General features: G+C 41.0%; 1 protein-coding gene and 1 long non-coding RNA gene across 3 annotated transcripts in view; one reads left to right on the forward strand and one right to left on the reverse strand.

The window, feature by feature from the left end:
• Positions 1–3,190: 3,190 nt before the first annotated feature.
• Positions 3,191–5,780, reverse strand: LOC117288781. The gene is made up of 2 exons (XR_004518907.1): positions 5,406–5,780; positions 3,191–4,767 (listed from the first exon to the last, which is right to left on the reverse strand). It is a non-coding gene; the product is annotated as an uncharacterized LOC117288781 (long non-coding RNA).
• Positions 5,781–6,075: 295 nt separating this feature from the next.
• Positions 6,076–24,387, forward strand: part of LOC117289216 — a 30,510-nt gene continuing 12,198 nt past the window's right edge. For both annotated transcript variants that reach the window (XR_004518929.1, XM_033770232.1), the window contains exons 1-3: positions 6,076–6,225; positions 15,909–16,123; positions 23,161–23,401. Coding sequence is in view for 1 of the 2 variants with exons in the window: in XM_033770232.1 (XP_033626123.1) it covers positions 6,176–6,225; positions 15,909–16,123; positions 23,161–23,401 (506 nt within the window). In the remaining variant the exon portion in view is untranslated. The remainder of the gene's footprint in view (positions 6,226–15,908; positions 16,124–23,160; positions 23,402–24,387) is intronic.

The following is a 24,387-nucleotide window of genomic DNA, read 5'->3' on the forward strand; positions in this document are numbered from 1 at the left end:
CCGCCATTGTTGGTTGGCAAGTGGTGCCCGCACCCTGCTAAAAGGATGCGTCCTGGGGTAAATTTCGGGGTACCCGTGTTGGGGCATGTGTTGTTTGTGACGTCACAGTCAAAGCGCGAGCGTGTAGTAACATTGTGATTGAGTACATGCGTCCTTTGTGATGTCACAGTCACGGCGCAAGCGTCCAGTAACTTCGCGCGTACACATACAGTACAGAACAATACATGGGGGGGGGGGCACGGCGACAGGACGAAGACTGGTGGGGGGTCATTAGAGCACGTTGTGGGGACAGGGAGGGACATGCAGTGTGGTACGTCTGTTGAAAGAGGGCGGGGGAACGGCAAAAAATGTAGGGAACATTAGTAAAAGGGCTGGACAAATAATACGGAAAGGGGGAAAAAAGGGACTAATGATGACATTGGACAGGGAAAAAATAAAATGGACAGAGAAAAATACACGAAACGGAGAACCACCTGACTGGCGGGACCCGCGGGGAACAGAGAAAGTTATGGGACGGCAAAAAGTGCAAAGAACAATTCACGGGCGGGATGACGGGAAGGAGGCACGGGTTAGATTTTGGACGGGGATAGGAGGTAGGGGCCAAAGTGGTTCGTCTGTGGAACGGGGGACGGGGGAACGGCAAAAATAGAAATGACGGGGAAAATGAACAGGGCTGGGGTAGGGATTGAACAAAATTAAAAGGGACTATCGTGATATGGGACATGGGACAGGAAAATATTAAATTGAATGGGGGGGGGGGATCAAGCCCATAAAACGGGAAAACCCCACAAACGGGACCCGCGCGAAACTGGAAAATATGAATTATGGGCAAACATTGGCAAGCAAAGAACAATGCCAATGCAGGGGATCGCGGGGACGGGAGAGGCACGGAGGCGTGGGTTAGATATAGGACGGGATAGGGAAGGGGCACACGGTGGGACAGGGAGTTGGGGGAAAAATGAACGAGGCTGGTGAGGGGGAAAAAAGCAAAGGGGTTTGAAAACTATACAGGACAGAAAAAAACAACTAGACGGGAACAAAATAAACGAAACGGGATATAAACGCTGGGAAAGAACCACTATCGGGATCCGCTGGCAACTGGAAAATATGGATGGGATCGACAATGCCGAAACGGAAAAAAGATGGACAAGTGTACGATTTCACAAAGCACTAAGATTCGTCTTAATTTAGGATGGGTTGTTTGCCACAGTGATTTGTATTGTGACCCTGCCCAGCCACTTTAGCCCTCTACTGTACACAATGTTGCATCATTTTTACGTCGAGCTTTCTAGCGGGGTTGCCGCGCGAAACGCAGCATCACGCTAGTATTAAGAGAGGCGTATAACGCGTATAACACCCTCACCCACATTACATTTCGAAATATTTGTGTAAAGGATTTTCATCATCTAGCGGGGTGCCGCGCGAAGTGCGGCGTCCCGCTAGTTTTGTTTAAAGCGTAAGTAGACTACCTGTTTCTATGCTCATCATCAAATTTGGTGTTGGGCTCAAATTTGGTAAGACTGTGTGATCTTTGGTTGTTAACACGGCTAGAAAGCGCGCGCTACACGATATTTGCTAGCTGTAGCTGTGCAGCATATTGCGCTTATCTGTTTCACGCGCTCAAAATGGCTCAGTATCTTCTTCCTTTTGCGCCATCAACAATTAATATAGTCTTGGCCCAAGACTATGGTGCTTGATTCTGGATAGTGTACTACGCGCGGTTGAATCGCCAAAGCGCACCCGCCACAGTATGATTTAGTAACGTGGACGGCTTGAAATCTAGACTACACTCTGCAAGCTACATAGAGCTATATATATTGACTAGAGCGCTAACAGCCCGTTATACACGCACTAAGGTTTTGAAGCCGTGTGGGCGCATCCATGTTTATGTACAAACCAATACAAAAGCTTGAAATTTTGTACGGCAATTGTACGGCTATTTGCATGATAGTGCGTTTGTTCTTTTTTATGTGCCACCGAAGCAAAAAATGCAGTAAATGTGAACGCACAATCTGCTGATCAGCGCACAAACTGCGAGCGTCATGTGCGTCATGATTAAAAGGCGCGTTTACTTTTTTTTAGTACGGCAATCAAGTCGAAGTTACGGTTTTCGTAGCGCGGACGTACGCGAGTGGACAGTTGCGTACGTATACGCACACGCAGAATGTAAAATAATCGCGGCAATGTGTGTTCTCTTAAAATTCCGAATTCACGCAACACATCAAACATGTCTGCGCCCAGGGTGGCTTCAAAACGTAGAGCAAGTTAGCGCTCTAGTCAATATATATAGCTCTATGGCAAGCTACCATCGTCTTGGCAATCCTGCAGCGCTGCGTGCACTGTGGGTGTTGCCGTATTATGTAAATAAGGCCGTTGTCAAGGTTGTGTAATGCATATTCAATATGTGAACAACATGGCAGCGCCCTGCAGCATGAAATGAAGTCGGGCCACGGTGTAGGACGTACGGGACGAACGAGTGAAAGTATGGTTTGCCTAGCCATACTAAACGAACGAAATGCAGGGATTTAAATTCTACATCCCCTTTTCCCAGCAAACCAAATAATAATTATTGTCGTTATTCTGAAGAATAGCTGACTACAGAATGTCTGAGAGAAAACTGACTAAGGAGGAATTAAGAAACAAAATGCTTGCATCTTCGTTACGTGCCGTGTTTGTTTCATGGTTTTATACTTCCCCGAATGATTTGTCGGAAAAGTTTCCGTATGGCGCCACCACTTTTTCATTCGATATGAAATAATATAGTATCTTATTTACCTCAATGAGATATCCCTTTTTGTAAAAATAAGTGAAAAAGTGGTGGCGCCGTACGGAAAGTTATCCGATTTGTCGTGGACAGATCACATGAACCACAGACAGACGAACTACCCGCAGTGCATATATTATACTCACTTGGAGGTATAAACCTCCATGATAATACCGTATATACATGTAGTAGTTTTACTACAGCAAACACTATTCACTGTACATGTACAATTTAATTGTCGTTCAGGCATCGACTCATCGACTTTGCACATGTATTAAACTTTAGGGCTACTAATTGTGTCACAATCACATGAATACCTAATAGTCAGTATGTTATAATTAACAATGATGTGTTGTGTTTAAAAACAATTGATACAGTTTAATTAAAATTATTTCTAAATAAAGGCCAACACAAATTACTTGTTCATAAAATTGATTTCTTTATTGCCAAACACAAATTCTTCACAGAACAGTGGCTATTAAAATGATCAGGTTTGTAAACAGGCTATAACAAGAATACCCCACAATTAAAGCCTGAGCGACTACCGGTAGTGAAATTTGCTTCTCAACTATTCGTGCCTCAAATAGTCGCAACTTCAACACACTAGTAATTTTTCATGCCCCAAAATGCATTACGGCGTATTATTTGCTGCAGGTGCAATAGAGTAAAACTCACGCTGAAAGGATTTAAGGATTGTGTCACTTTATATCACTTTATATCTAGGGCTGGGCGACTAGTGCGACACACTGTCAAACTTGTCGCACAGTCGAGATTATTAAAATCACTAGTCGTGTTGCGACTACTTTTTTAAATTCCTAATTGAATAATCGTGTACTACAAAAATAGTAACAACTTCCTGTTTGGTGAACTGTCTATTGTATCGCTCACGACTATTCATGGCAACATAATTTACTTACGAAACACAGTCAGTGACACCAGTGACAATCCTTCAATCCTCTAAGCACGAAATTTACCATATTGCCCCTGCGGCAAACAAGTCGTGACTAGTGTCGTAGTCATGACTTTTTGAGGTGTGACTAGTCGAGTAGTAACTTACACTAGTGGCCCAGGCTTACTGATGTCTGGTTGTGTTTCATAGGTAAATTATGTTGTCGTGAAAAGTTGTGACTGTGAGCGACACAATTTTTTCAGCAAGCAGGAATAGTCGCAACTATTTTAGTTGTTGTGGTGGCTTGATTTACGGAGTAGGTGAATAATGGCAGTCGCAACTCGACTAAGCAATAACTATTTGCGATTTCGACATCAATCGTAGTGCGTACCACTAGTCGCCAATCACAGGCTTTCCCACAGCAGCATTTAAAGTGCACAGGTATCACAGCAGTTATACACAATACTGTTTGTACTATGTACTTGTGTGAGTGGCTGAGCCTACGACCACTCTTCTACATTGTGGGGTGCAATGCAGTTTTCATCTGATTATCTGTGTCTTAGATAGTTTATGGCAGTTGAAAGACCATGTTGCTCATCTCGCCCAACTCTTCCACTTAGGTGTACATTTTCATCTTGGTGTTCAACATAATTACAAACATCAACCCCAGTCCAAAAGCATCGGTTGCTAAGAGTATGCACACAGCTCCCTCAGGGTTGAAAAAGCTAACTCATCTTGAAAGTCAATCTCTGTAATGGTATGGTATGATACATGTCGACATTAAATTGTGATTGTGGTGGAACTTTGCAGCAAAATGTAGAGTACAGTTCTTCACATACGTCTTTCTTGATTGACAGTTAATATGATGTTCCATCTTTTCCTTTTCTCTTGAGACTTTCTCTGCAAAACAGCAAAATATCTCTTCCACAATTATATACGCTTGAATCTTGATTCTGTCACAGATTTGTCTCTCTTGAATCAAGAACTCCATTCCTTAATTGCAGAGCAGTCGACTACCCATTCATCTGACAAGACGAGGCCTAAAAAGTATCAGTACTCCAAGGTGGGCATGCAGCAGTTCTCTAAAAGCAGATTCCTTTCCTGGAAATGTGCCCTATCAGAAGAATGAAACAAATACAAATCATAGAATAAGTTCAGTGATTATATTGGGTCTCATTGTGCTAAACTTTTTCTGCTTTAAGCTTAATGTAAAATGTACATCTGTTTTGATTATTAATATTAAACCGTTGACCAGCGAGGGTTACGATCATCAATCAACCCAACTATAGCAATTGCAAACAAGTGTTAATTGCTTGTGCACAGAAGAAAAATGTAAGTTAAAAACAAAAAATGTCAGCCAATGAGCCATTTTCAAATCAAGGGATATGTATCTGTGTGCATTGAAGTGTTGGTGACTCGAGTCAGACAGATCTAATCTCACATAAAGCTGGGCTATGTTCGTTCCAAACCGAAACAAAACCAAGGAGTAGGCTCATACTTCCTTCGAATGCGAATGCGAAGTGGATTTTGGTGGGGCAATACTTTTACGAGCTGCCCTTCCATAAGTGAGACACAAGAAAATTGTGCTTCGCATGATGAAATAGCACTGCTATTTAGCAGGAAGGAGGTCTACCTACATAAATAACAACAAGTTTTGAAGTGTTCAAACACGACAAACAATGACTACTTATGACTTTACGTTTTCTAATTCTATACAAATTCGATCATATAAACAAGATTCTCTCCACTCACCACTTTGTGACACTGACAGTTACATAATGACTTGGGATCCATGACTTGCTCAGTTGCAAACGTTGGTTGTATGTATCATGCTATAGTTTCCCCTAGTTTATTCACACCCGGACATGGTCCAACTGCCTGCATGCAGCAGACGAAGCGAGAACTGACGGAGTTTATAGCAAAACCAGACCGTCCGCAGAGAGGGCACTAGCTGGTGTATTTTGACATAGTCGTTCATTAATTGCCATCTAGAGAGCAGATCAATATAGCTTCGGCTCACTTGTTCATCTTTAGCATTCATAATCGTGAGTATTTCCTATTTTCTTACGATTTTTCCTCCACGACAAACACGGAGCTGCCAATGCCGTGTAATCATAACATGAATGACACCGGGGTCAACTAATACATTATGTTAATTTATTACAACGATCGCACGGTGATTGGTCCGTTCAAAGCTGAAGCAGAAAACAATGAAACAGTTAACACAGCGCTGCAGGATTGCCAAGACGATGTGGTAGCTTGCGGAGTGTAGTCTAGATTTCAAGCCGTCCACGTAACTAAATCATACCGTGGCGGGCGCGCTTTGGCGATTTCAACCGCGCGTAGTACACTATCCAGAATCAAGCACCATAGTCTTGGCCCAAGACTACAATTAATATTGCACTCAATCCTGTAGATCGGTCGTGCATGGTGCTCACTATCGAGACAGCTAAGTCAACATGAGAAAGACTGACATAAATCATTGAAAAACGCACATATCGAACCTCAGCAGTGTGAGGAAAATGTCGAAATTGAAGCTGAAACAGACACTACAGGATGAATTCGACCGATTGTAAGTTAGTAAGCAAAGGTGAAAAACATTCTAACAAAAAGTAAGCCCGTGATTGTGAAATTTTCTAGAGTCACTCACTGACGGTGCATGACAGTCACAGCGGGGAGGTAACAAAAGTGACATATAAATTAAAAGGAAAACCTATCAATTTTTTTATCATATTTATGGGGCTAGTCATTATGGAAATGATCAGGACACACAGAGTATTAAAGTCAACATGAACATGGATGGTCCACTACATGATGATGTACGTATACGAGGACCACAATGGAAATAAGCTTATTTTAGCTTTTTTGTGTTATCCTCGACAATTCCTCAGATTCAAATGTCTTTTCCCTTGTATTTTTTATCTGTTTTTGTCCAATTGTTGTATTTTATAGAATTCTGTGGAGATTGTCTAATAAACAAACAAACAAATACACCTTTTAAAATGTTTATCGGTTTCACCCAGAAACAGGACAGGAACATAAAACTATATTTTTTATTAGTTGCGATAACGTAACCCTCCTCCCGACGCCGACGGCCGCCAGGCCGGAGGGTTACGAGATTGTTTCGAGCGGCAACGGTTAATCTGGTCCAACACATTAATTTCGACAGCTAGTCACCAGATTTGCCCCATTTTTACCACTTTCAAAAATCATGACACAAATTCTGAGGGTACGAATTTAATCCGCAATGTCTATAAAAGTATAATGCAGCCTGCCATAATACTCAAAACACCATTGAGGAAATATTTCAAAGCAAAATGGACAAAAACTTACCAATTATACACTTTCGGTACAGACAACAAAAAAATTCACAGATTTACAAATAATTTACAGGGTTAACAGGTGAAAGACTTATCTTGAAATATTATTCCATGAAATGCTTACTTTTTGAGAAAACATTAAAACAATATCAATTCTCGATGGCGAGAATTACGGATTTATTTTAAACACATGTCATGACACTGGCAAACGTGGGGAAACAAAGGTGGGTTTTACCGCTAGTTTCTCCCGACTCCGATGACCGATTGAGCCTATATTTTATATATAAGTTGTGATACACGAAGTGTGGGCCTTGGACAATACTGTTTACCGAAAGTGTCCAATGCCTTTAAACAACTTAATTTACCTTTAAAGAGCCAATAAAGGATGATCTCAATATATTAACTATTACCTTTTTTTGGCCAAATAGACATCCTAGATATCGGTTAACAACCATTTTACTCTCAAAATTTGCATTTAGTAATGAATAACTCGGGTCAAAAATGCACCCGGCCGCGCAGCTTTTTCAGCCGAGAGTCAAAAACGGCTTATCTATTATATTATAATGACCTCTTGATGCCAGTGACGATATTCCCCTAACTGGGTTTGAACAAAGTTCTCCAGCTTTGGCAAACAGAGGGTGCTATTTTCCACACCAAATAGCAGCCACTGAAGTCACAATTCCTTTGTCGCGCAGGTTTGTTTGACCCCGCGTTTTCAGAAATTTGGCTAAAGGCGTTCTGCAGAATTTTTTTTTATCCTTTTTACCATGTTTTAATGTGAGGTAAGAGACTCGTTATATTTTTTTTATGTTTCCAATGGACTCCAGCTATTAGAAAACTGTAATATCTATATATTTGAGATCATCCTTTATTGGCTGTTTAAATACTCCACTTTAACTGTGCCTTTGCCTCAATAAATTAATTTCATCTAGTAAAACTTTAAACGAAAGGGGGGGGGGGTCCACCGCGTTCGCGTCATTGATGCCTCACTCCTGTTCCTGTGATTCACTCAGAGGAGATCCCGTCTTGCCAGGGCGTCTTGGCCGTGGAGTTGTCTTGGCCGTGGAGTTGTCTTGAGGTGTCTTGGCCGTGGAGTCGTCTTGAGGTATCTTGGCAGTGGAGTCGTCTTGGGGTCCTCTTGCATGGGGATGAAGTCACTTTGGAGGGGGTCGTCTTGAGGCGTCTTGGCCGTTGAGTCGTCTTTGGGTCCTCTTGCATGGGGATGAAGTCACTTGGGAGGGGGGTCGTCTTGAGGGTAGAGGCGTCTTTTGGGTGAAGTCGTCGACATCGCCGGAGTTTCTTGTCTTATCTTTGCACTAACCTTGATTTATTCTCTGTGGGTTCTTTTCACTCCAGCCCTTTATTCTTGAGTTCATCCCTCTTTGTTTACAAATATTTCCATCTTTTAAAAACCTCTTTTTAATATTCTTTATCCCGATGCAAATTTAACATCTACTCTTTTGCATCATCAAATTCCTTGTATTTTCTTTTTATCTGTCTCCATATCTTTCTGGTGGCCATCTCTCTCTGTGACTGCGACGCACCCCGCAATTATCTTGTTCCATTTCATCATCTTCTTCGTTCTCGTCCAACTGGTTTCTCTGCCAAGACTTCTCTTTATTTGTCTTCGTCGTCGTCTCCATGGTCTCACTTTAATCTCCATGGCTCCATTAGATTTTCACGAGCATCTTGCTGTTGTTCTGTACCATCTTCACTTCCATTCACCGCTGCTGGAGTTCTTTCCCTTGTCGTGTCTTGATACCACTTTGGCGCATTCTCTCCAGTATAAGGTTTCAGTCTGTTGTAGTGTACAATTCTTGGCTTTCCCTTTGCTCCATTCTGAATTTGGTAGGTGCTGTCACTCATACATGTCGTTACCACATATGGTCCATCTCACGGTAATTGAAACTTGGGACAATGACCTCGTTTTCGTTTAGGGTTATACAGCCATACTACATCTCCTCTGCTGTCCTCCATGATCTGCTTTGAGGTCATAGTTGCGTTTCTGTCTATCACTTGCAATTTAAAGGTGTTCTTGTGCATATTGATGGACTTCTCCATACATTCCTGGCGACGAGCGACATATTCAGTTTGATTTTCTTGCTGGTCATCTTTCGGTCTCTCCATTAGTAAATCGACCTGCCTCTCTTCCCATCATCATCTCATTGGGTGTGTAGCCGTTTGTTTTGTGATCGGCAGATCTATAAGCCATCATGACATATGGCAAACAGATATCCCAGTCTCTCTGGTTATTGTGTACAAACATGGCTAGCATCCCTTCAATAGTTCTGTTCGCCCTCTCTATCATCCCGTCCTATTTAGGATGCAGTGCTGATGTTCTTGTTTTATCAATGCCCAGAAGATTGCATATTTCTTTGAAAAGGTGGGACTCAAAGTTTCTCCCTTGATCTGTATGGAGCTGCCTCTGGACACCATATATGCAGACGGATCAGTCTGGGGTAGTGGACCCAACACATCCATAGCTACTCTTTCCATAGGTACTCATACATTATAGGTTTTCATTGGGCCTCGGCGGGTCTTGTTTGGAGACTTTCTGGATGCACACTTGTCGCATGTTGAGACGATGAGATTCACATCTCGTTGCCGTCTGTTCCAGTAATACCTGCTTCTGACTCTGCCCCTTGTCTTGTTTTATCCAAGATGACCACATGTTTTGTCGCTATGTAATCTTGTTACAAGAGTCTTCCTCAAACTCTTTGGAAGAACAATCTGCCACTTGATGATATCGCCAGCTACGGTTTCCCATCGTCGGCATAGGACGCCGTCCGGAATGTGCAATCTTTCCCATTGTGCCCAATAGCTCTTTACTTCTGCACTCTCAGGTGAAATTTCAGCCCACTGTGGTCGCTCGGCTGAAGTTTCCTTCCATTGAAGTATCTTGCATACACTCTTGTCTTTTCTTTGTGCGTCTTTAAAGGCAGTGGACACTATTGGTAATTACTCAAAATAATTATCAGCATAAAACCTCATTTGGTAACGAGTAATGGGGAGCTGTTGATAGTATAAAACATTGTGAGAAACGGCTCCCTCTGAAGTGATGTAGTTTTCGAGAAAGAAGTAATTTTCCAGACCTCAAGTTTAGAATTTGAGGTCTCAAAATCAAGCATCTAAAATCACACCACTTCGTGTGACAAGGGTGTTTTTTTTTCTTCATATAGTTATCTCGCAACTCTGATGACCAATTGAGCTCAAATTGTCACAGGTTTGTTATTTTATGCATACATGTATGTTGAGATACACCAAGTGAGAAGACTGGTCTTTGACAATTGCCAATAGTGTCCACTGTCTTTAAGTTCTTCTTCCGTTATAAGCTGTTCCTCGTTGTTGTTTCTTTCACCTGTTTGCTCTTGAGCATTTGTCGTGACGATTCCACAAAAAGGTTGATCAGCAATCTCTACAGATGCGCCAGCAACAATTGGTCTTGCACTTTCACTTGTTCTTTTATGCTGACGGGGCTTTCTCATGCTGTACTTTATTTCTTGTGCTGTGCTGTATTTCTCTGTCTTGTCACACTGTTTACGTTTATTGGCACAAGGTTTTCTTGACAGACCGTCAGTGTTCCCATGCTGCTTACCAGGACAATGTTGGATTTCGATATCACAAGTGCTCATAAGTTCCAACCATCTTGTCATCTGTCCTTCCGGGTTCTTGAAACTCATTAGCCACCGAAGTGCTCTGTCATCTGTCCGGATGGGAAATTTCCTGCCATACAAGTGGTGATGGAAATGTTTGGTGGACGCAACCACTGCGAGTAATTCCTTTCTTGTTACACAATATTGTCTCTCTGCTTTAGCAAAGGATCTGCTATAGAATGCGATGACTTTCTCATTTCCATCTTGAACTTGTGATAACACTGCCCCCACTCCTTGATTACTTGCATCTGTGTCTAAGATGAAGGTTTCGTCACTCGAAGGGTACACCAGTATTGGAGTGGTTGTCAGATCCCTCTTGAGTCGTTGTAATGCATCTTCACATACAAAATTAATTTGCGTCTTCTCTGTTAGGCAGTGCAGAGGTCTTGCAATTTCAGCAAAATATCTGACGAATCGTCTGTAATATGAGCAAAGTCCTAGGAAGCTCCTAACTTCAGTCACTGTTCTAGGGGTGGGCCATTTATCAACTGCCTCTGTCTTGACCGGATCTGTCTGTATACCTTGACTTGAGACGACATGTCCCAAAAATGTCACTCTCTCCTGGAAGAGATGACACTTCTTTGGGCTCAACTTAAGGCCAGCTGTCCTGAGTAGCGTCAGTACTTCTTGTAATCTTTGAAGGGCTGCTTGAAAATGATTTCCATAAACGATGACGTCATCAATGTAGAGTAAGCAGGTCTGCCATTGAAGTCCGGAGAGCACTCGTTCCATCAGGCGTTTAAAGGTTACGGGCGCATTACATAAACCAAAGGGCATCACTTTGAATTTGAATAGCCCTTCCTTGGTAATGAAAGCCGTTTTCTCCTTATCTTTCTGTGCCATCTCCACCTGCCAATACCCACTTGCCAAATCCAGCCGTGCCTCACCAGTATTTATCTCTTGCTTGACAATTGAAGTCTTTCCAAGATCACTTGAGTCTTTTGCAAAAACATCTTGAAACGTCGTCAAGACTCTTGATAATTGCATCTTTTGACTTGGATTTAGCCTTTCACCACTGATCTTGAATATTTCGGTCAAGTGCTCTGGAATTTCTTGTTCCGACGCTTGCTAATGTAGTTATTTGACGTCCCTCTTTTTCTTGCACGATTTCATCACTCTCTACGGGTTCACACCTGGCTAACACAGCACCATGATAGATTATTATGGCTTCATCTTTAAGATTAAGGACTCGATCAGTACCAATTCTTGTTGGACGTCAACCAAGGTTTTGGCAACCATGACCTCGTGATTTCTGACGAATTTCAGTGTTTCAGCTTGCCAGGTAGCAATATCTCTTCTGCTTTGATTGTAATAGTTCGGTCGGCTATCACTCGGATGCACTTTTCAGATGCAGACGCCCGGTAAACATGACATTTCACTTGCTTTCCTTCAATCTGCATTTCACCTTTCCCCAAAGTCAGTGTACGGTCGTACGTTTCAAGGAAGTCGTAGCCCAGAATTCCCTCGGGCTCGATGTCAGCAAGGTATACGTCTTGACTTATTACTTTAGTTTGTCCTTTAACTTGAAATTCTAGCTTGAGTCGTCCTTGTCCCAAACAAGGGGCGAGTTCTCCATTGGCCATGGCTACTTTGACGTTAGTCGAATCTAGTCTTGGTCTTGAACTTTCTGAAATCTTGTAATACATATCTGGGTGGATGATAGTCAAGCTTGCCCCAGTATCCACTTGAAAGTTTACTTGAACGCCTTCAACTCGAACAGTTACTTCTATGCCTTGATTAATTACTGCACGCCATCTGTCCTTAGTTTCCGAGCCCACTGTTGGACCTCGAAATCGGCTGCTGTCCGTTTCCCTGCTGCATTGCTTGTTGGCCCATATTATTGTTGTATCTGTAAGAATTCTGTCTTGGGTGCGGACACTCACGTGCAAAATGTCCTAACTCATTGCAATTCCAACATGCAGGGGGTCCTCTTCTTTTTCTTTCATGGTGTCTCCAGTTCGGTCCATCTTGTCTGTACTGGTTCTTTGTTTGGTTTTGTGACCATGTACCGGTGTGGCGGCCTCAGCGCTCCGGCGGTCTCAGAGCTCCGGGTGACGTCACTGGAGATTTCGTCATGCAGTAATCACGGTCTCAGATCTCTGGCATGCCAAGCTCTCCAGGATGACGTAGCATGCTGTCATTGCAGGCGTGAGTCCCCGTCCCCCCGTTATCGTACGAGTGCTTTTCCGAGGGGCAACCCAAAACCCTTTTCTGGCTTTCAGAAGAACCTTCTTTGTAATTCCCACTCCTCAAATACTTATTATAAACGTGGTTCCTTTTGACAATACTGTCGCATACGCTCCACTCGTTCACCACACGATATGGGCGCTGCCATGACAGCTACGAGAGTAGACTTGTGGACAAGTCGTTTATGGTCCCACGCGGTGAGATAGTCGAGTTGCAGCGAACTGCTGGTTGCTCGACTACTACGAGCTGCCTGGAGTCTGGCAGCGCAGTAGTTGCGCACCCAGCAGTTGCGCACCCAGCAGTTCGCGCGCGGAGAGCATGGCTGAAACTCGACTATCTCACCGCGTGGGACAATAAACGACTTGTCTCTTAGTCTACTACGAGAGTGTACTCGGCACGGCGCTAAAATCGACTACTTTCGCTTGGTGTGCGCAGGCACGGCATGACGTAATACTACCGTATTTGGTAATCTGGAGCTCTGAGACCGCCGAAGCTCCGAGACCGCCACACCGGTGATGACGTCACTTTATCGGTCTGGGTAAACCCAGCACCCTCTGTATGCCCACTGGTCATGTTCTGTAAAGCATTGGTTTAGAGTGCCAAGTTCATCAGACAATGAGAGAATCTTGCCTTGAATGTCTTTCATTTCTTTATTTGGCTCTGATTCTTTGTCTTGCTCTGGTACGATAACTCTTGCCATTTTCCGAGTTCCCTCCTGCTGGCGATCAGCTGCCTGGAAAGCCTCTAGTTCTACTGCTATGCGGACTGCATCAGCCAGAGTCTGGTTTAGATTGGAAAACTCGCCATCTTATCTCACCATCGGTCAGAGCATCAATAAAATGTTCTTGAGACAAAGTTTCTTGTAAAACGTACGTAGCTGATAGGTATGCAAGCCGTGTAAGTCGTCTTATTGCTTGAGCCTTTTTCCCTCTTTCGTTGTTTGTTCTTTAACTGTACTCAAAAAAAAGTATTGTCACTATGACGACTGTCATCATCCAAGTCACACAAAACGCACTGTGCTGAACCTCTTAATTTTGCTGCATAACCTTTACTTTGTCACTCCAGCCATTCATTTCAGAAAGCATTTCAAATTGAACAGCATACATGTAGTCGTTCCAACAACTGGATCCGTCGTAGCTTGTAGGTTTTATCTTCATCTTTGCATCACAACCTCCGTTTTCTTGATTTCTTGTTTTCTTGTTTTCTTGATTGGGCCTTGTTTCTTGATTGGGCCTGGTTTCTTGATCAGGTCTTGTTTTCTTGATTGGGCCTTGCAACTGTGCTCTGTATTCTTTTACTTGTTCTCTTTCTTCATTTGCGCAATCCAACTCTCTCTGAAGTATTTCACATTCTGCCCTCATTTTGTCTAGAACTGCTTGTCCTTGTTTGATTGCTTTCTTTTCCGGAGAATTATCACTTGAAGTTGACTCTGATAATCTTGAATCACCGCTCTCTGTAATCTTTATTTCATCACTAGAACTTGCCGTGGAAATATTACTTTCATCCTCCACTGAAACTTCACCTTAAAAGGATTCGTTCTGGACCTCTTGTACTGGACTTCAATCTTTAAAAATTCCTCTTTTTTGTCACTTTTGAACTCTTTAATTCCCACACCGCTGCCACCAAAATGTAACGATTCCGGGGTGGGGTATGGTTCTTATTAATTTAACCAAGCCGCCACTCTGGAATCTGAAGCCACAGGGGAAAGATGAAACATATGGGATTGTCCTTAAACTCCACTAATGAGTGAGACTGATGAGGCACATTCAAATGAATCAACTACTTCAAACAGTTGGTTGACATTAACTGCAAGGAACTACACAGTGTCTATTTTATTCAATCATGTTCAATCACAAAATGTACATAGCGCCCTCTCTTGATTTAAACGGTATTAATATATAAGGTCATCTGTATTCAATCAGTCCGCTGGTTCATTCGCACGCAGCGGTTCATGGTAGCGTGGCTGCTCGTGTTGTATAAATTATTTTATGAGATTCGCCAATAAATAAAGTGAGTAGCATCATTTGCGTGTGTGTGAACTTGAATGGTCCTGAGTTCTTGAGGTCTTTAGGTCTTGAGTGGCGATCTCGAGTAAATTGAAGTTAAAATCACAATAATGGTAAATAAGCAAGACATCATAAATAAAGAGATAGAATTTAAGTTGTCTCAACAACTCTATAATTTAACCTAAAACGCAAGGCATTTTCCGCACACAATACGTATGGACATATGTTTCTAATGATGTACATGTACTTTGCATAGTATTAGGCAGGTAGGGTAACTTTGAGTGGAGCTTGAAAGCAAGCCAAAAATATTATATCTCTAATTTGTTTAAATTGTGGAGAAGACATATATGGGGGGGGGGGGTACCGAAGTTCATCTCCAGATCACGTGATCCACAAGGTCGAATCCAAGGTCAAAGTAAAGGTCAAAAGGTTAATAAACCTAAACATGTTCCTACAAAAAAAAGTAATGGCAGATTTGGAAAGCTTATGCAATTTCCTTTCCAAAGACACCAATTTCAACCAATTTGACATGGTTACCGATTTCTGGTCGTTTGAATATCGGCAGTCAGGCGCATTTTGACTGAAATCAACAAGAAAGAGCATGGCATAGCGCGAAAACCGTTTATTGGATGGAGCTGAAATTTTAAAATTGAGCCACAATCACCCCATAAACCAAATGAGCCAATTTGAAGAGGGTAGGGTTTAAAATTGCCGTTTTTTTTTGGGGGGGGGGGTGATTTGACACGGAATGACCCTGTTTTATCCCACCCAAGCAGGGTGATGAAAGATAGCTGACTTCAATACAGTACATGTTTACAGATTTGAAATACGTTGAAGATGAATTCGTTGAAGATGATAATGTCCACGCTAAGAAAATTATAATGAAGATGAATATCATCTTCCTTTAATTTTCTTAGCGTGGACATTATTTATTTATTTACAATGCCGTAAAAAAAATTATATGAAATGGACTGAGCCTCAGTATTAGTTTGACATGTTTATGTTTCCTTGCAGTGTAGCTACCTATTTAATGCATATTTGTGGTATCTTATTGTACATTTGAACCTAATTGTTCTGTTTTATTTGTAGGTATGAAGATTTCATAACAAATCCAGCTAAACGCCCAAGATTAAAGAAACGTGTAAAATTATGTAGACAGCCTGCAAGTACACAAGTGGAGCACAAGGCATTGATTTGTGATAGTGTTTGTTCATCTACATCATCAATGGGACATTCAGAATCATTATTGACAAGGGTGAACAACAACTCTGACGAGGAGCTAAGAACTTCAGGTTTAAAAAAAGGTATCAGAAAAATATATCAAGATGATTCTCTGAATATGGATTGACATTCAAACTGCCATTCATGTTATTTCAATCTGAGCTCTGATGAGAATCCTATTGAAAAATACCGTGGAAATAAAATACATTGTGGATCATTAGTAAACAAAGCAGAAACAATTCAGAAGTTACAAAAAAAATCATTTTAGGAAGTGAGGTTTATCATTTATTAAGGCTAACTTAAGCATGCAACAGAAGAAAAATGCTTACTTCTCCTAGTCAGATAATCAAGGTTAGTTTGTGTGTATTCAAGGGTTAATTAGTTCATGGCAACCTCTTTGATCAGCTGGAGCAATTTTCAGAGCAAGTTCGGGTGGCGACCATTTTGTCAACCACTGGTCAATGTTCTGTGGTTACCTATGCATTCAATACATCCTGGGTACTAGGCAAAATCAACCAATGGTCGACTACAGTCGACTATAGTGCCTCACTCGAACTTGCTCTCAGTTGCAGCAACTTATTTTTAATTTGTATATTTAGTATCTAAGTTTAGTCCCCGAAGTTGCTAAGCAGCATACCAGCGCAATTGTGATTAGTCAATACATGTAAATCTATGGGACGACAGCAGAATAAAAGAATAAGCTTTCAGTAAAAAAAAATTAAACAAGATAAAGCAATATACTTTTGTGTTGCAAATACAAATGCAGATTTTACATGTAGTTTGGTGTGGTGTCTTGCCTCGCCTTTCAACTGTGGAACCCCAAAAGGGACTTTGTGCCCCCCAAAAAAAATTGCTGGACCGTGAGCGCTTTATCATGTGATCTCTTTCGCCACTTCATAATAGATTCATAGAATCCCAATCAAACTTTGTTATTAAAGGAACATGTTGCCTTCAGATTTCACGAAATCTCACGTTTGTGGGTGTTCCTTATACTTATCAAGAGTTGTTCTTGCAATAAAACACATTTAATGTGTTATAATTAGTGAATGGTAATTAAAAAAAAAAAAACCTGACCTCTGACCTCGAAACATGTCCCGCGAAATGTATACGTTTTTCAAGCCGTCAAAACGTTCGTCCGTTTATGCGCGATGAACAGCAGATAGGCTGGTGCCGTAGCCGATGGCCTGGTAAACCTACCAGAAGAACACGAGGTAACATACCGTTCTCTACCCTGCGACATTGTGTGAAATGTAAATACACCATTTGCTGTCAAAATGGATCGCCGAAAAAACACAAATTGAAGACACGTCCAAAAAGAAGAAACGGACTCCTCGCCAATCAGGGTAAGAATAATGTAATGGGACATGGACTAGCCGAGAGAGAGAACGGACCGTGATTGTTTATACCTAATGCAATGTTGTGTTATTATAGTTAGTTATTATTGTGGACATGACACGTAAATTCACAGCCATGACAGCCGCAGCACTGTCAAACCATGGAGGTAGAATGGTCAAATCAAACCAATAGTTTGGCATGTGTGAGTTGTGAGAGTACGTACATGTACTACGACGAGTTTACATGTAGTTTTGTATATCTATTCACTCGGTGCATAGATGGGGGTGGGGATTTGAATTGAGTGTCCAGCGTCCTAATGACTTGGCATGATTTACTTTGATGCTACAATTAATAAAAGAGTTGTTTATCTGGCTGGGAAGGGGGAGGGCTTTTGTAAAAATTGTAGAAGTACATTTTAAAAATAGTACAGATTTATTAAATGTTTTTTGTATGTTTTTAACAGTTTACCCAAAATATTGGACCCAAGTCAACTCGTACCCAAGTCAACCCGAATTCTTTCAAAGAAGTGCGACCTTTCAAGCAATAACAAATAAAATTGTCGAGAACTTATTAGTTATATCAATGGTTATCAATTTCTTGTTGAAGGTACTATGTGAGCAGATGCCAGGACTTGGTGTAAACATCTTCAATGGAGACCTCATCAAACCCGGCACTTCCAAGTCCACATCATCCACCTCCGCAAAGCTCTTGCCAGGCTGGTGGGTTTGTACCAACTGTAGGGAGATGCCAACACAACAGGAGAGGTTATGCTGCCAACAAAGGCTGGATGAATGCTTCACAAACTTGACAGTAAGAGACTGATTATTGCATACTGTCAATGGCATGTGCATGTATAACAATATACACATGTACTGTCAAAGCAGTCCAGTTTTGTTACATGATACTTTGATCTGTCCCCCCCCCCAAGAAAAAGGAAACAAAGTAAATGTGTGAACAAACATTTTAATAAGGAAACACAAATTTAAGCTTTCATTCATTGTAATTACTTGTAAACAGCCTCCTTCGCCAACGTTGCATTACCAAAGTACTTCAGGCTAAACAGCCACATCCCAAATTTTAATAACCTCAACCTCATGTCTTTGACTAGCAGCCCATTTCACAAAACTTTACGCAACTGCGTAAGTCCACTTGTGCACTGTTTATGGAGCAACTTGCGCCATAAACGTTGCGCAAGTGGACTCACCCGGTTGCATAAAGTTTCGTGAAATTGGCTGCAGGGAGTTAATATTTGCAAAATGTCACTTTATTGAATCAACATCAAGTGCATGGGTTTTATATTCCATATACATGTACAAATAACAAATTTGTATTTTGTTAATTGTTTCAAAATTGTTTGTGTTTATATTTGAAAAGATCTTGAGGCACCTTGTTCTGGACCACCATTAGAGTTGGCACGACATCACAGGAATGACATGTACACCAGGGGAGCATGATGTACACAACAAATGACTTTGTCACCCAGCCAGCCTTCAGACAACATGTGTTGTGTCAGAATGGTACTGGAAATAGAGTAACAATACCTAGTTGTTGTGTTTGTAAAATCAGGGATATATTTCCAGATAGTTTCAACTTTTCATGTACACATGATTTATGCAAAACAGGTTTAACAAATGGCAATATTTCCTGTTGTCAACAAGTAGATTCTTATTTCTAAATCAACACATGATGTCAATATTTGTTTTGGGGGCACATTACTTATGTCAACAAATCATTGAATGTGATGTAAGCAGAGTTTTTGTTTTCATCACGACATATGATTAAGTTTAATTTGAAATACATGGCCAATTGTTTATACAAACATCATACTTAATCTGTTATTCATTTAAAATTTTGATATTTTGTAACACAAAAAACACTAGGACAACAAAATGCAAAAACATAAACAATCTGTATTCAAATTAATTTATCTGAAATAAATTTATTCTGTATTCATAAAGAGACATAGATCATAGATGCAACAAGTTTGATAAACACAGTGCCATTTCAATTTTTTAACCTTAAAGACAGTGGACACTATTGGTAATTGTCAAAGACCAGTCTTCTCACTTGGTGTATCTCAACATATGCATAATATAACAAACCTGGGCAAATTTTAGCTCAATTGGTCGTCGAAGTTGCGAGATAATAATGAAAGAAAAAACACCCTTGCCACACGATGTTGTGTGCATTTACAATGTAGATGGTTGATTTCGAGACCTCAAATTCTAAATCTGAGGTCTCGAAATCAAAAAAATTACTTCTTTCTCGAAAACTAAGTCACTTCAGAGGGAGCCGTTTCTCACAATGTTTTATACCATCAACCTCTCCCCATTACTAATCACCAAGTTAGGTTTTATGCTAATAATTATTTTTGAGTAATATACAAATATTGACTGCTTCGAGTGCTATGGTTAAAACTATGACTCCCGAGGTGATCCCAGGAGCTTTCTAGTTCTAAAATAGAACGCTACGGGATCACCGAGGGAGTCATAGTTTTAACAATTGCACGAGTAAAACAGTCAATATTTGTTTTATAACACCCCAAACATTTCTAAATAATGTATTATTATTATTAAGTTACAGACCTGAATGCTACAATCCACGGACGATGCGAATACAGATTGCAAAAACTATTAATTTATCATCCTCGTACACGCAATGGACGTCTGGGCTGCACGCCGTGTGCTAGTCTTCGGACTAGCGCACGGCAAACCGACGCACTATCACACGGCAGTCGTCTAGCAAAACTAAAACATGTCATGTGACGCGCTCTAAACCAATGAGCAGGCAGAATACTTGTAAGGGGTGTTATAATTACCGATAGTGTCCACTGCCTTTAACCCTTGAAAGTATATTTTGATTTGAAACCACATGCCTGTTATGAAATGCATGGTCAGAATGATGTTTTAGAACTAGTCATATTGTTGACTAGCAGACCATGTTAGTCCGAATAATTAAAAGTTTTGAAGGAAAACCACCCAATTTCAAGTCATACTTGTGTTGATCATTCTATTCTACTTTTAAAACATATTTTCTACCCATATGCATTTTACAACCAAATCACCCGATCTAAGGCATTGGTCTCTCTAAAGGGACTTTATACCTTAGATGTTGGTAATTACTAATTTGTGATCATAAAACTCACTTGATAAAGTCTACATGATGAGAGGCATGTCAAAGGACTTGTTTCTATACTGCAATGGTGTTTTTCTTTCACCGTTTCTTGCAGCTTATATTGCCAAATTTAGCCCAAATTGTCACAGGTTTATTATTTTATGCATAAATATTGAGGAGATACATGTACACCAACTAAGGATACTGCATGGGACTATAGTGGTCTTTGACAAAAGACAAATTTAATTAATGTTTGCAAATACATTGTGTACTGCTGTGAATTGTAAAAACATGTCTCAATAAACTGTCCATATTATTTTATAAAGTTTCTATAAATTTGTGACAAAGATTCTCTTTGATTACATACACACTCTATCACTTGCCAATAATGCTATATGTCTTATGCACACCTGTACAGACAATTTTGTAGCAAAAATGTTGAAAGTTACATGGAAATTAAATTTAAGAAGTGGAAAATCTGGATTTGTGTTTTGCTACAAGTTCTTTTGTTGGTAGTGGTGGTGGGGGGGGGGGGGGGGGTGATGGCGGCTGCGGGTAGAAGCCATCCTTGCACCATTAGCGGTAAGCCTGGGCGACTAGTGTCAGACTCCAACTATTGAATCATTAGTCGAGTCGCGACTATCGTTTTCAACTATTCGGTTAAACATACTACAAAAATAGTCACAACTACTTCAAAAATAGTTGCGTCTACCTGTTTAGTGAACCAATTGTGTCGCTCATGACTATTCAAGACAACATACTTTACTTACAAAACACAGTCAAACATCAGTGACACAAATCTTCAATCTTTTCCGCTTGAATTAGACTATATTGTGCTTGCGGCACACATTGCCACAGTGTATCTTGATAATAAAAAATTTGTCGTGACTAGTGTCGTAGTCGCAACTATTGGAGGTGCGACTAGTTGATAAGTAATTTTCACTGGTCGCCCAGGCCTAATTAGCAGGTGTAAGAGTTTTCCTGTCCTATGAAGAAGCTGGGTATCGTCTTATGGTGCTTCTTTGATGTACGTGTACTCTTTCTTGTCCATACCGGCTTCAATAATCACATCGCCACCCAACTTTCACTGTGACCTGGCAATCAAGTGATACAAAAATGTTACAAAATAATGAAATGTTTAGTGACATTTGTTCCCTGTTTCTGATTTTGTTTTGTAATTTTTGAAAAGAGTTCTTCCAGACTATGGCCCTTTTGAAACCACGGCTTCGGCTTTGGATTCAGCTCGGGCTAGCTTGGCCCGCAGATGTTTGGATAATACTGAGCGTGCTTTGCGTAGGGATTCAGACAAGGGGACGGAGTCTGAAGCCGAATCCAAAGCCGAAGCCGTGGTTTCAAAAAGGGCCTATGGAAGCTTCATTTTTGTGGACAAGAGTATTACTTTATTTTAGCTTTCCACTTGCCAACTGCCATTTGCAGTCTTCATGTGCTCCCTGTTCAGATGCATCGTACAGTAAATTTTGCTGTCAAGTGATTACGAGCAATGTAAACAGGAGCTACCTCAAATAGTACCGTCCAAGACCAAGGTCAAGGAATTACATCCCCATAATAGACATAAAAATTATTTTATAAAATAATGAATGTATAACCCCGAAAGGATCATGTAAAAATTGTAAGCAAATAAGTGACATCTATCCTATGGCAATGGACTAGTATTACTATTAGTAATAGACGACACTGTCCTGTTGCCCTGTGACTCTACATGTACATGCAAACAGCATAGAGAGAGGACAGGTATAAAGTCCCTGTAATTTTGTATCTAAAACAAACTGTGGTAGTTGGGTATATGACTCGCAATTGCATACTTACGGTAAACACGGTAAACGAGAGGACGTTCTCTAGCTGCAGTTTTGGTGTGGAAGGTCATGACACGTCCATTTTCAACTCCACTCGATAGTTAGTATTAAATAATTTCGTCTTTTTGCTGCAAAGGCCTGAGGCAAAAAGAGACACACGACTACAGAATCACATGCACTATTATGAATACAGGTACCAGACATTCTTTCTTGTACAAAGTGTTGGCATTACTAGACTGGCCCCGCTAAAATCCTACATCGTACAAGCGAGAACGGGGAGTTCACTGCGTCTGGCAGCGGAGGTCTGGCTGCGGGGGATGATGGCCCGCTGGACGGCGCGCCGCTCGGCCCCGGGACGTGGGCTGAATTTGCTGCTTAGATAGTTTAATAAAAAGTTAATTCAACGAAGGCCCTTTTTTTATTCATGAACTGTTTTTTGTTGTTGGAGTAACCATGGAGGAAGAGATAGATACAAACGGGGTTCGTAAAATTGTTAATAATTGCTCAGTCCTATAGTTCAACGGCTGCGACTGGAAATAAGACTAGTGAATTTGGCCGCCATTTATGGGAGTCAAAATCTTGACTCTCATAAATGGCGGAGCGTTTTGTTTCGAGAAATTTAGCAAAAGCGAAGCATTTCTAAGGCTTATTTGTGTAGATCATTATATTCTACTTTTTTAACATCTTTCCAACAGAATCATTTTAAATCAAACGCTTGCCATAGCCCAAAAACGCCCAACAAAGCGCAACCCGAAGGCAACGTGTTCCTTTAAATGCATTTAATTTAATGATTTTTTTGTTAAATACTTGCATTTATCTAACATTTCTTCTTTTTTGTTATATTTTAATCAATGAAGAGTGTCGATTACAGCAAGCAAGTGCTGATAATTTAGCATCTCATCCAGGGAGACTTAATGATAATGAGCATTCTGCATTCAGTGACTACCCTGCATCATCACAATTAGATAAGAAACTTAGCAGTGAGGAGGTTATCAACATTAAAGAGGCAACTTCCAACAGAGAAAAGGATGAGTTGCTCCAAGGAGATCAAGCTATTGAAAGTGATGCCTTTCTGTTTCACAAACCTAGAACTAACAGGTTAGATACAGCATTGATTGATATGCAGTAAAAGAGTAATTTATGTATACCCGCTTTGTATATAATCATCACCACACTGGTCTTTTGCATCAGTTCTCTCTGCAGTTAGATTCAGGAATATAAACAGAGAATTCGGATAGTATTAGTTTTCAGCACAATTTTAGCAATAGGCTTTGAGTGTCTTTCTGGTAATTACATGTAGATTGATATCAACCAGTTACATGTACATTGAATAGCCAGTTCAGGTAATTTGTTAATGTTTTCATTGTACATGTTAGATAGAGTTTCTCCTTTGAAGTAACCACATTACATAAATCTTAACAAATAGCCACAGTTTAACCCTTTCTCACCATTGGTGGCTTTAGTCAACTTAAGCGGCGGTCCTAACCCGCCGTACGTGCAAGTGCGTGCTGTCTACTTGCAAAAACGTGAGCAAGATTTGGGGATCCGTACGTGGTAAGTACCGCCTCAGTACGGATTTGGGAGCACGCAGACACAACGTAGCACTTTTAGTGCATGAGGAACTTTCTCCGAGTCACCCGTACGGATCCACCCCAAGTACGGGTGACGTACGGGTGACGCGCGTGCCATCTACAGCCAACGAGCGCACAACGCATCGACTCCGTGAGTCCTTTTATCTATACTATTAAAAGCGTAACCCGCGCCATCTTGGATTGAAATTAGAAGGTCCAGTGGCCTGGTATACTTGTGGAAATCAACAGGGTTGTGTGTGTGTAATTCAACACGTTTGTGTGGTTTCAGACATCGGGTTGCAAGTCTACAAAACCCCGACCCAAACTCCCACTTACGAGTAATCTGATTGGAGGAAGTTTGGGCGGCGACCGTGTGTCAACCACTAGAAATCTTTCTGATAGGTGACTCATTGGACAGTGTTCCACAGATGGTTCTCCGGATTGGTTCACTCATTGCCAAGAAACATACATTATATCAATAATTCGCTCCCTTATGGGGAATTACCAAACTAT

This window comes from Asterias rubens, chromosome 4, assembly GCF_902459465.1.
Source record: "Asterias rubens chromosome 4, eAstRub1.3, whole genome shotgun sequence".
Lineage (NCBI taxonomy): Eukaryota > Metazoa > Echinodermata > Asteroidea > Forcipulatida > Asteriidae > Asterias > Asterias rubens.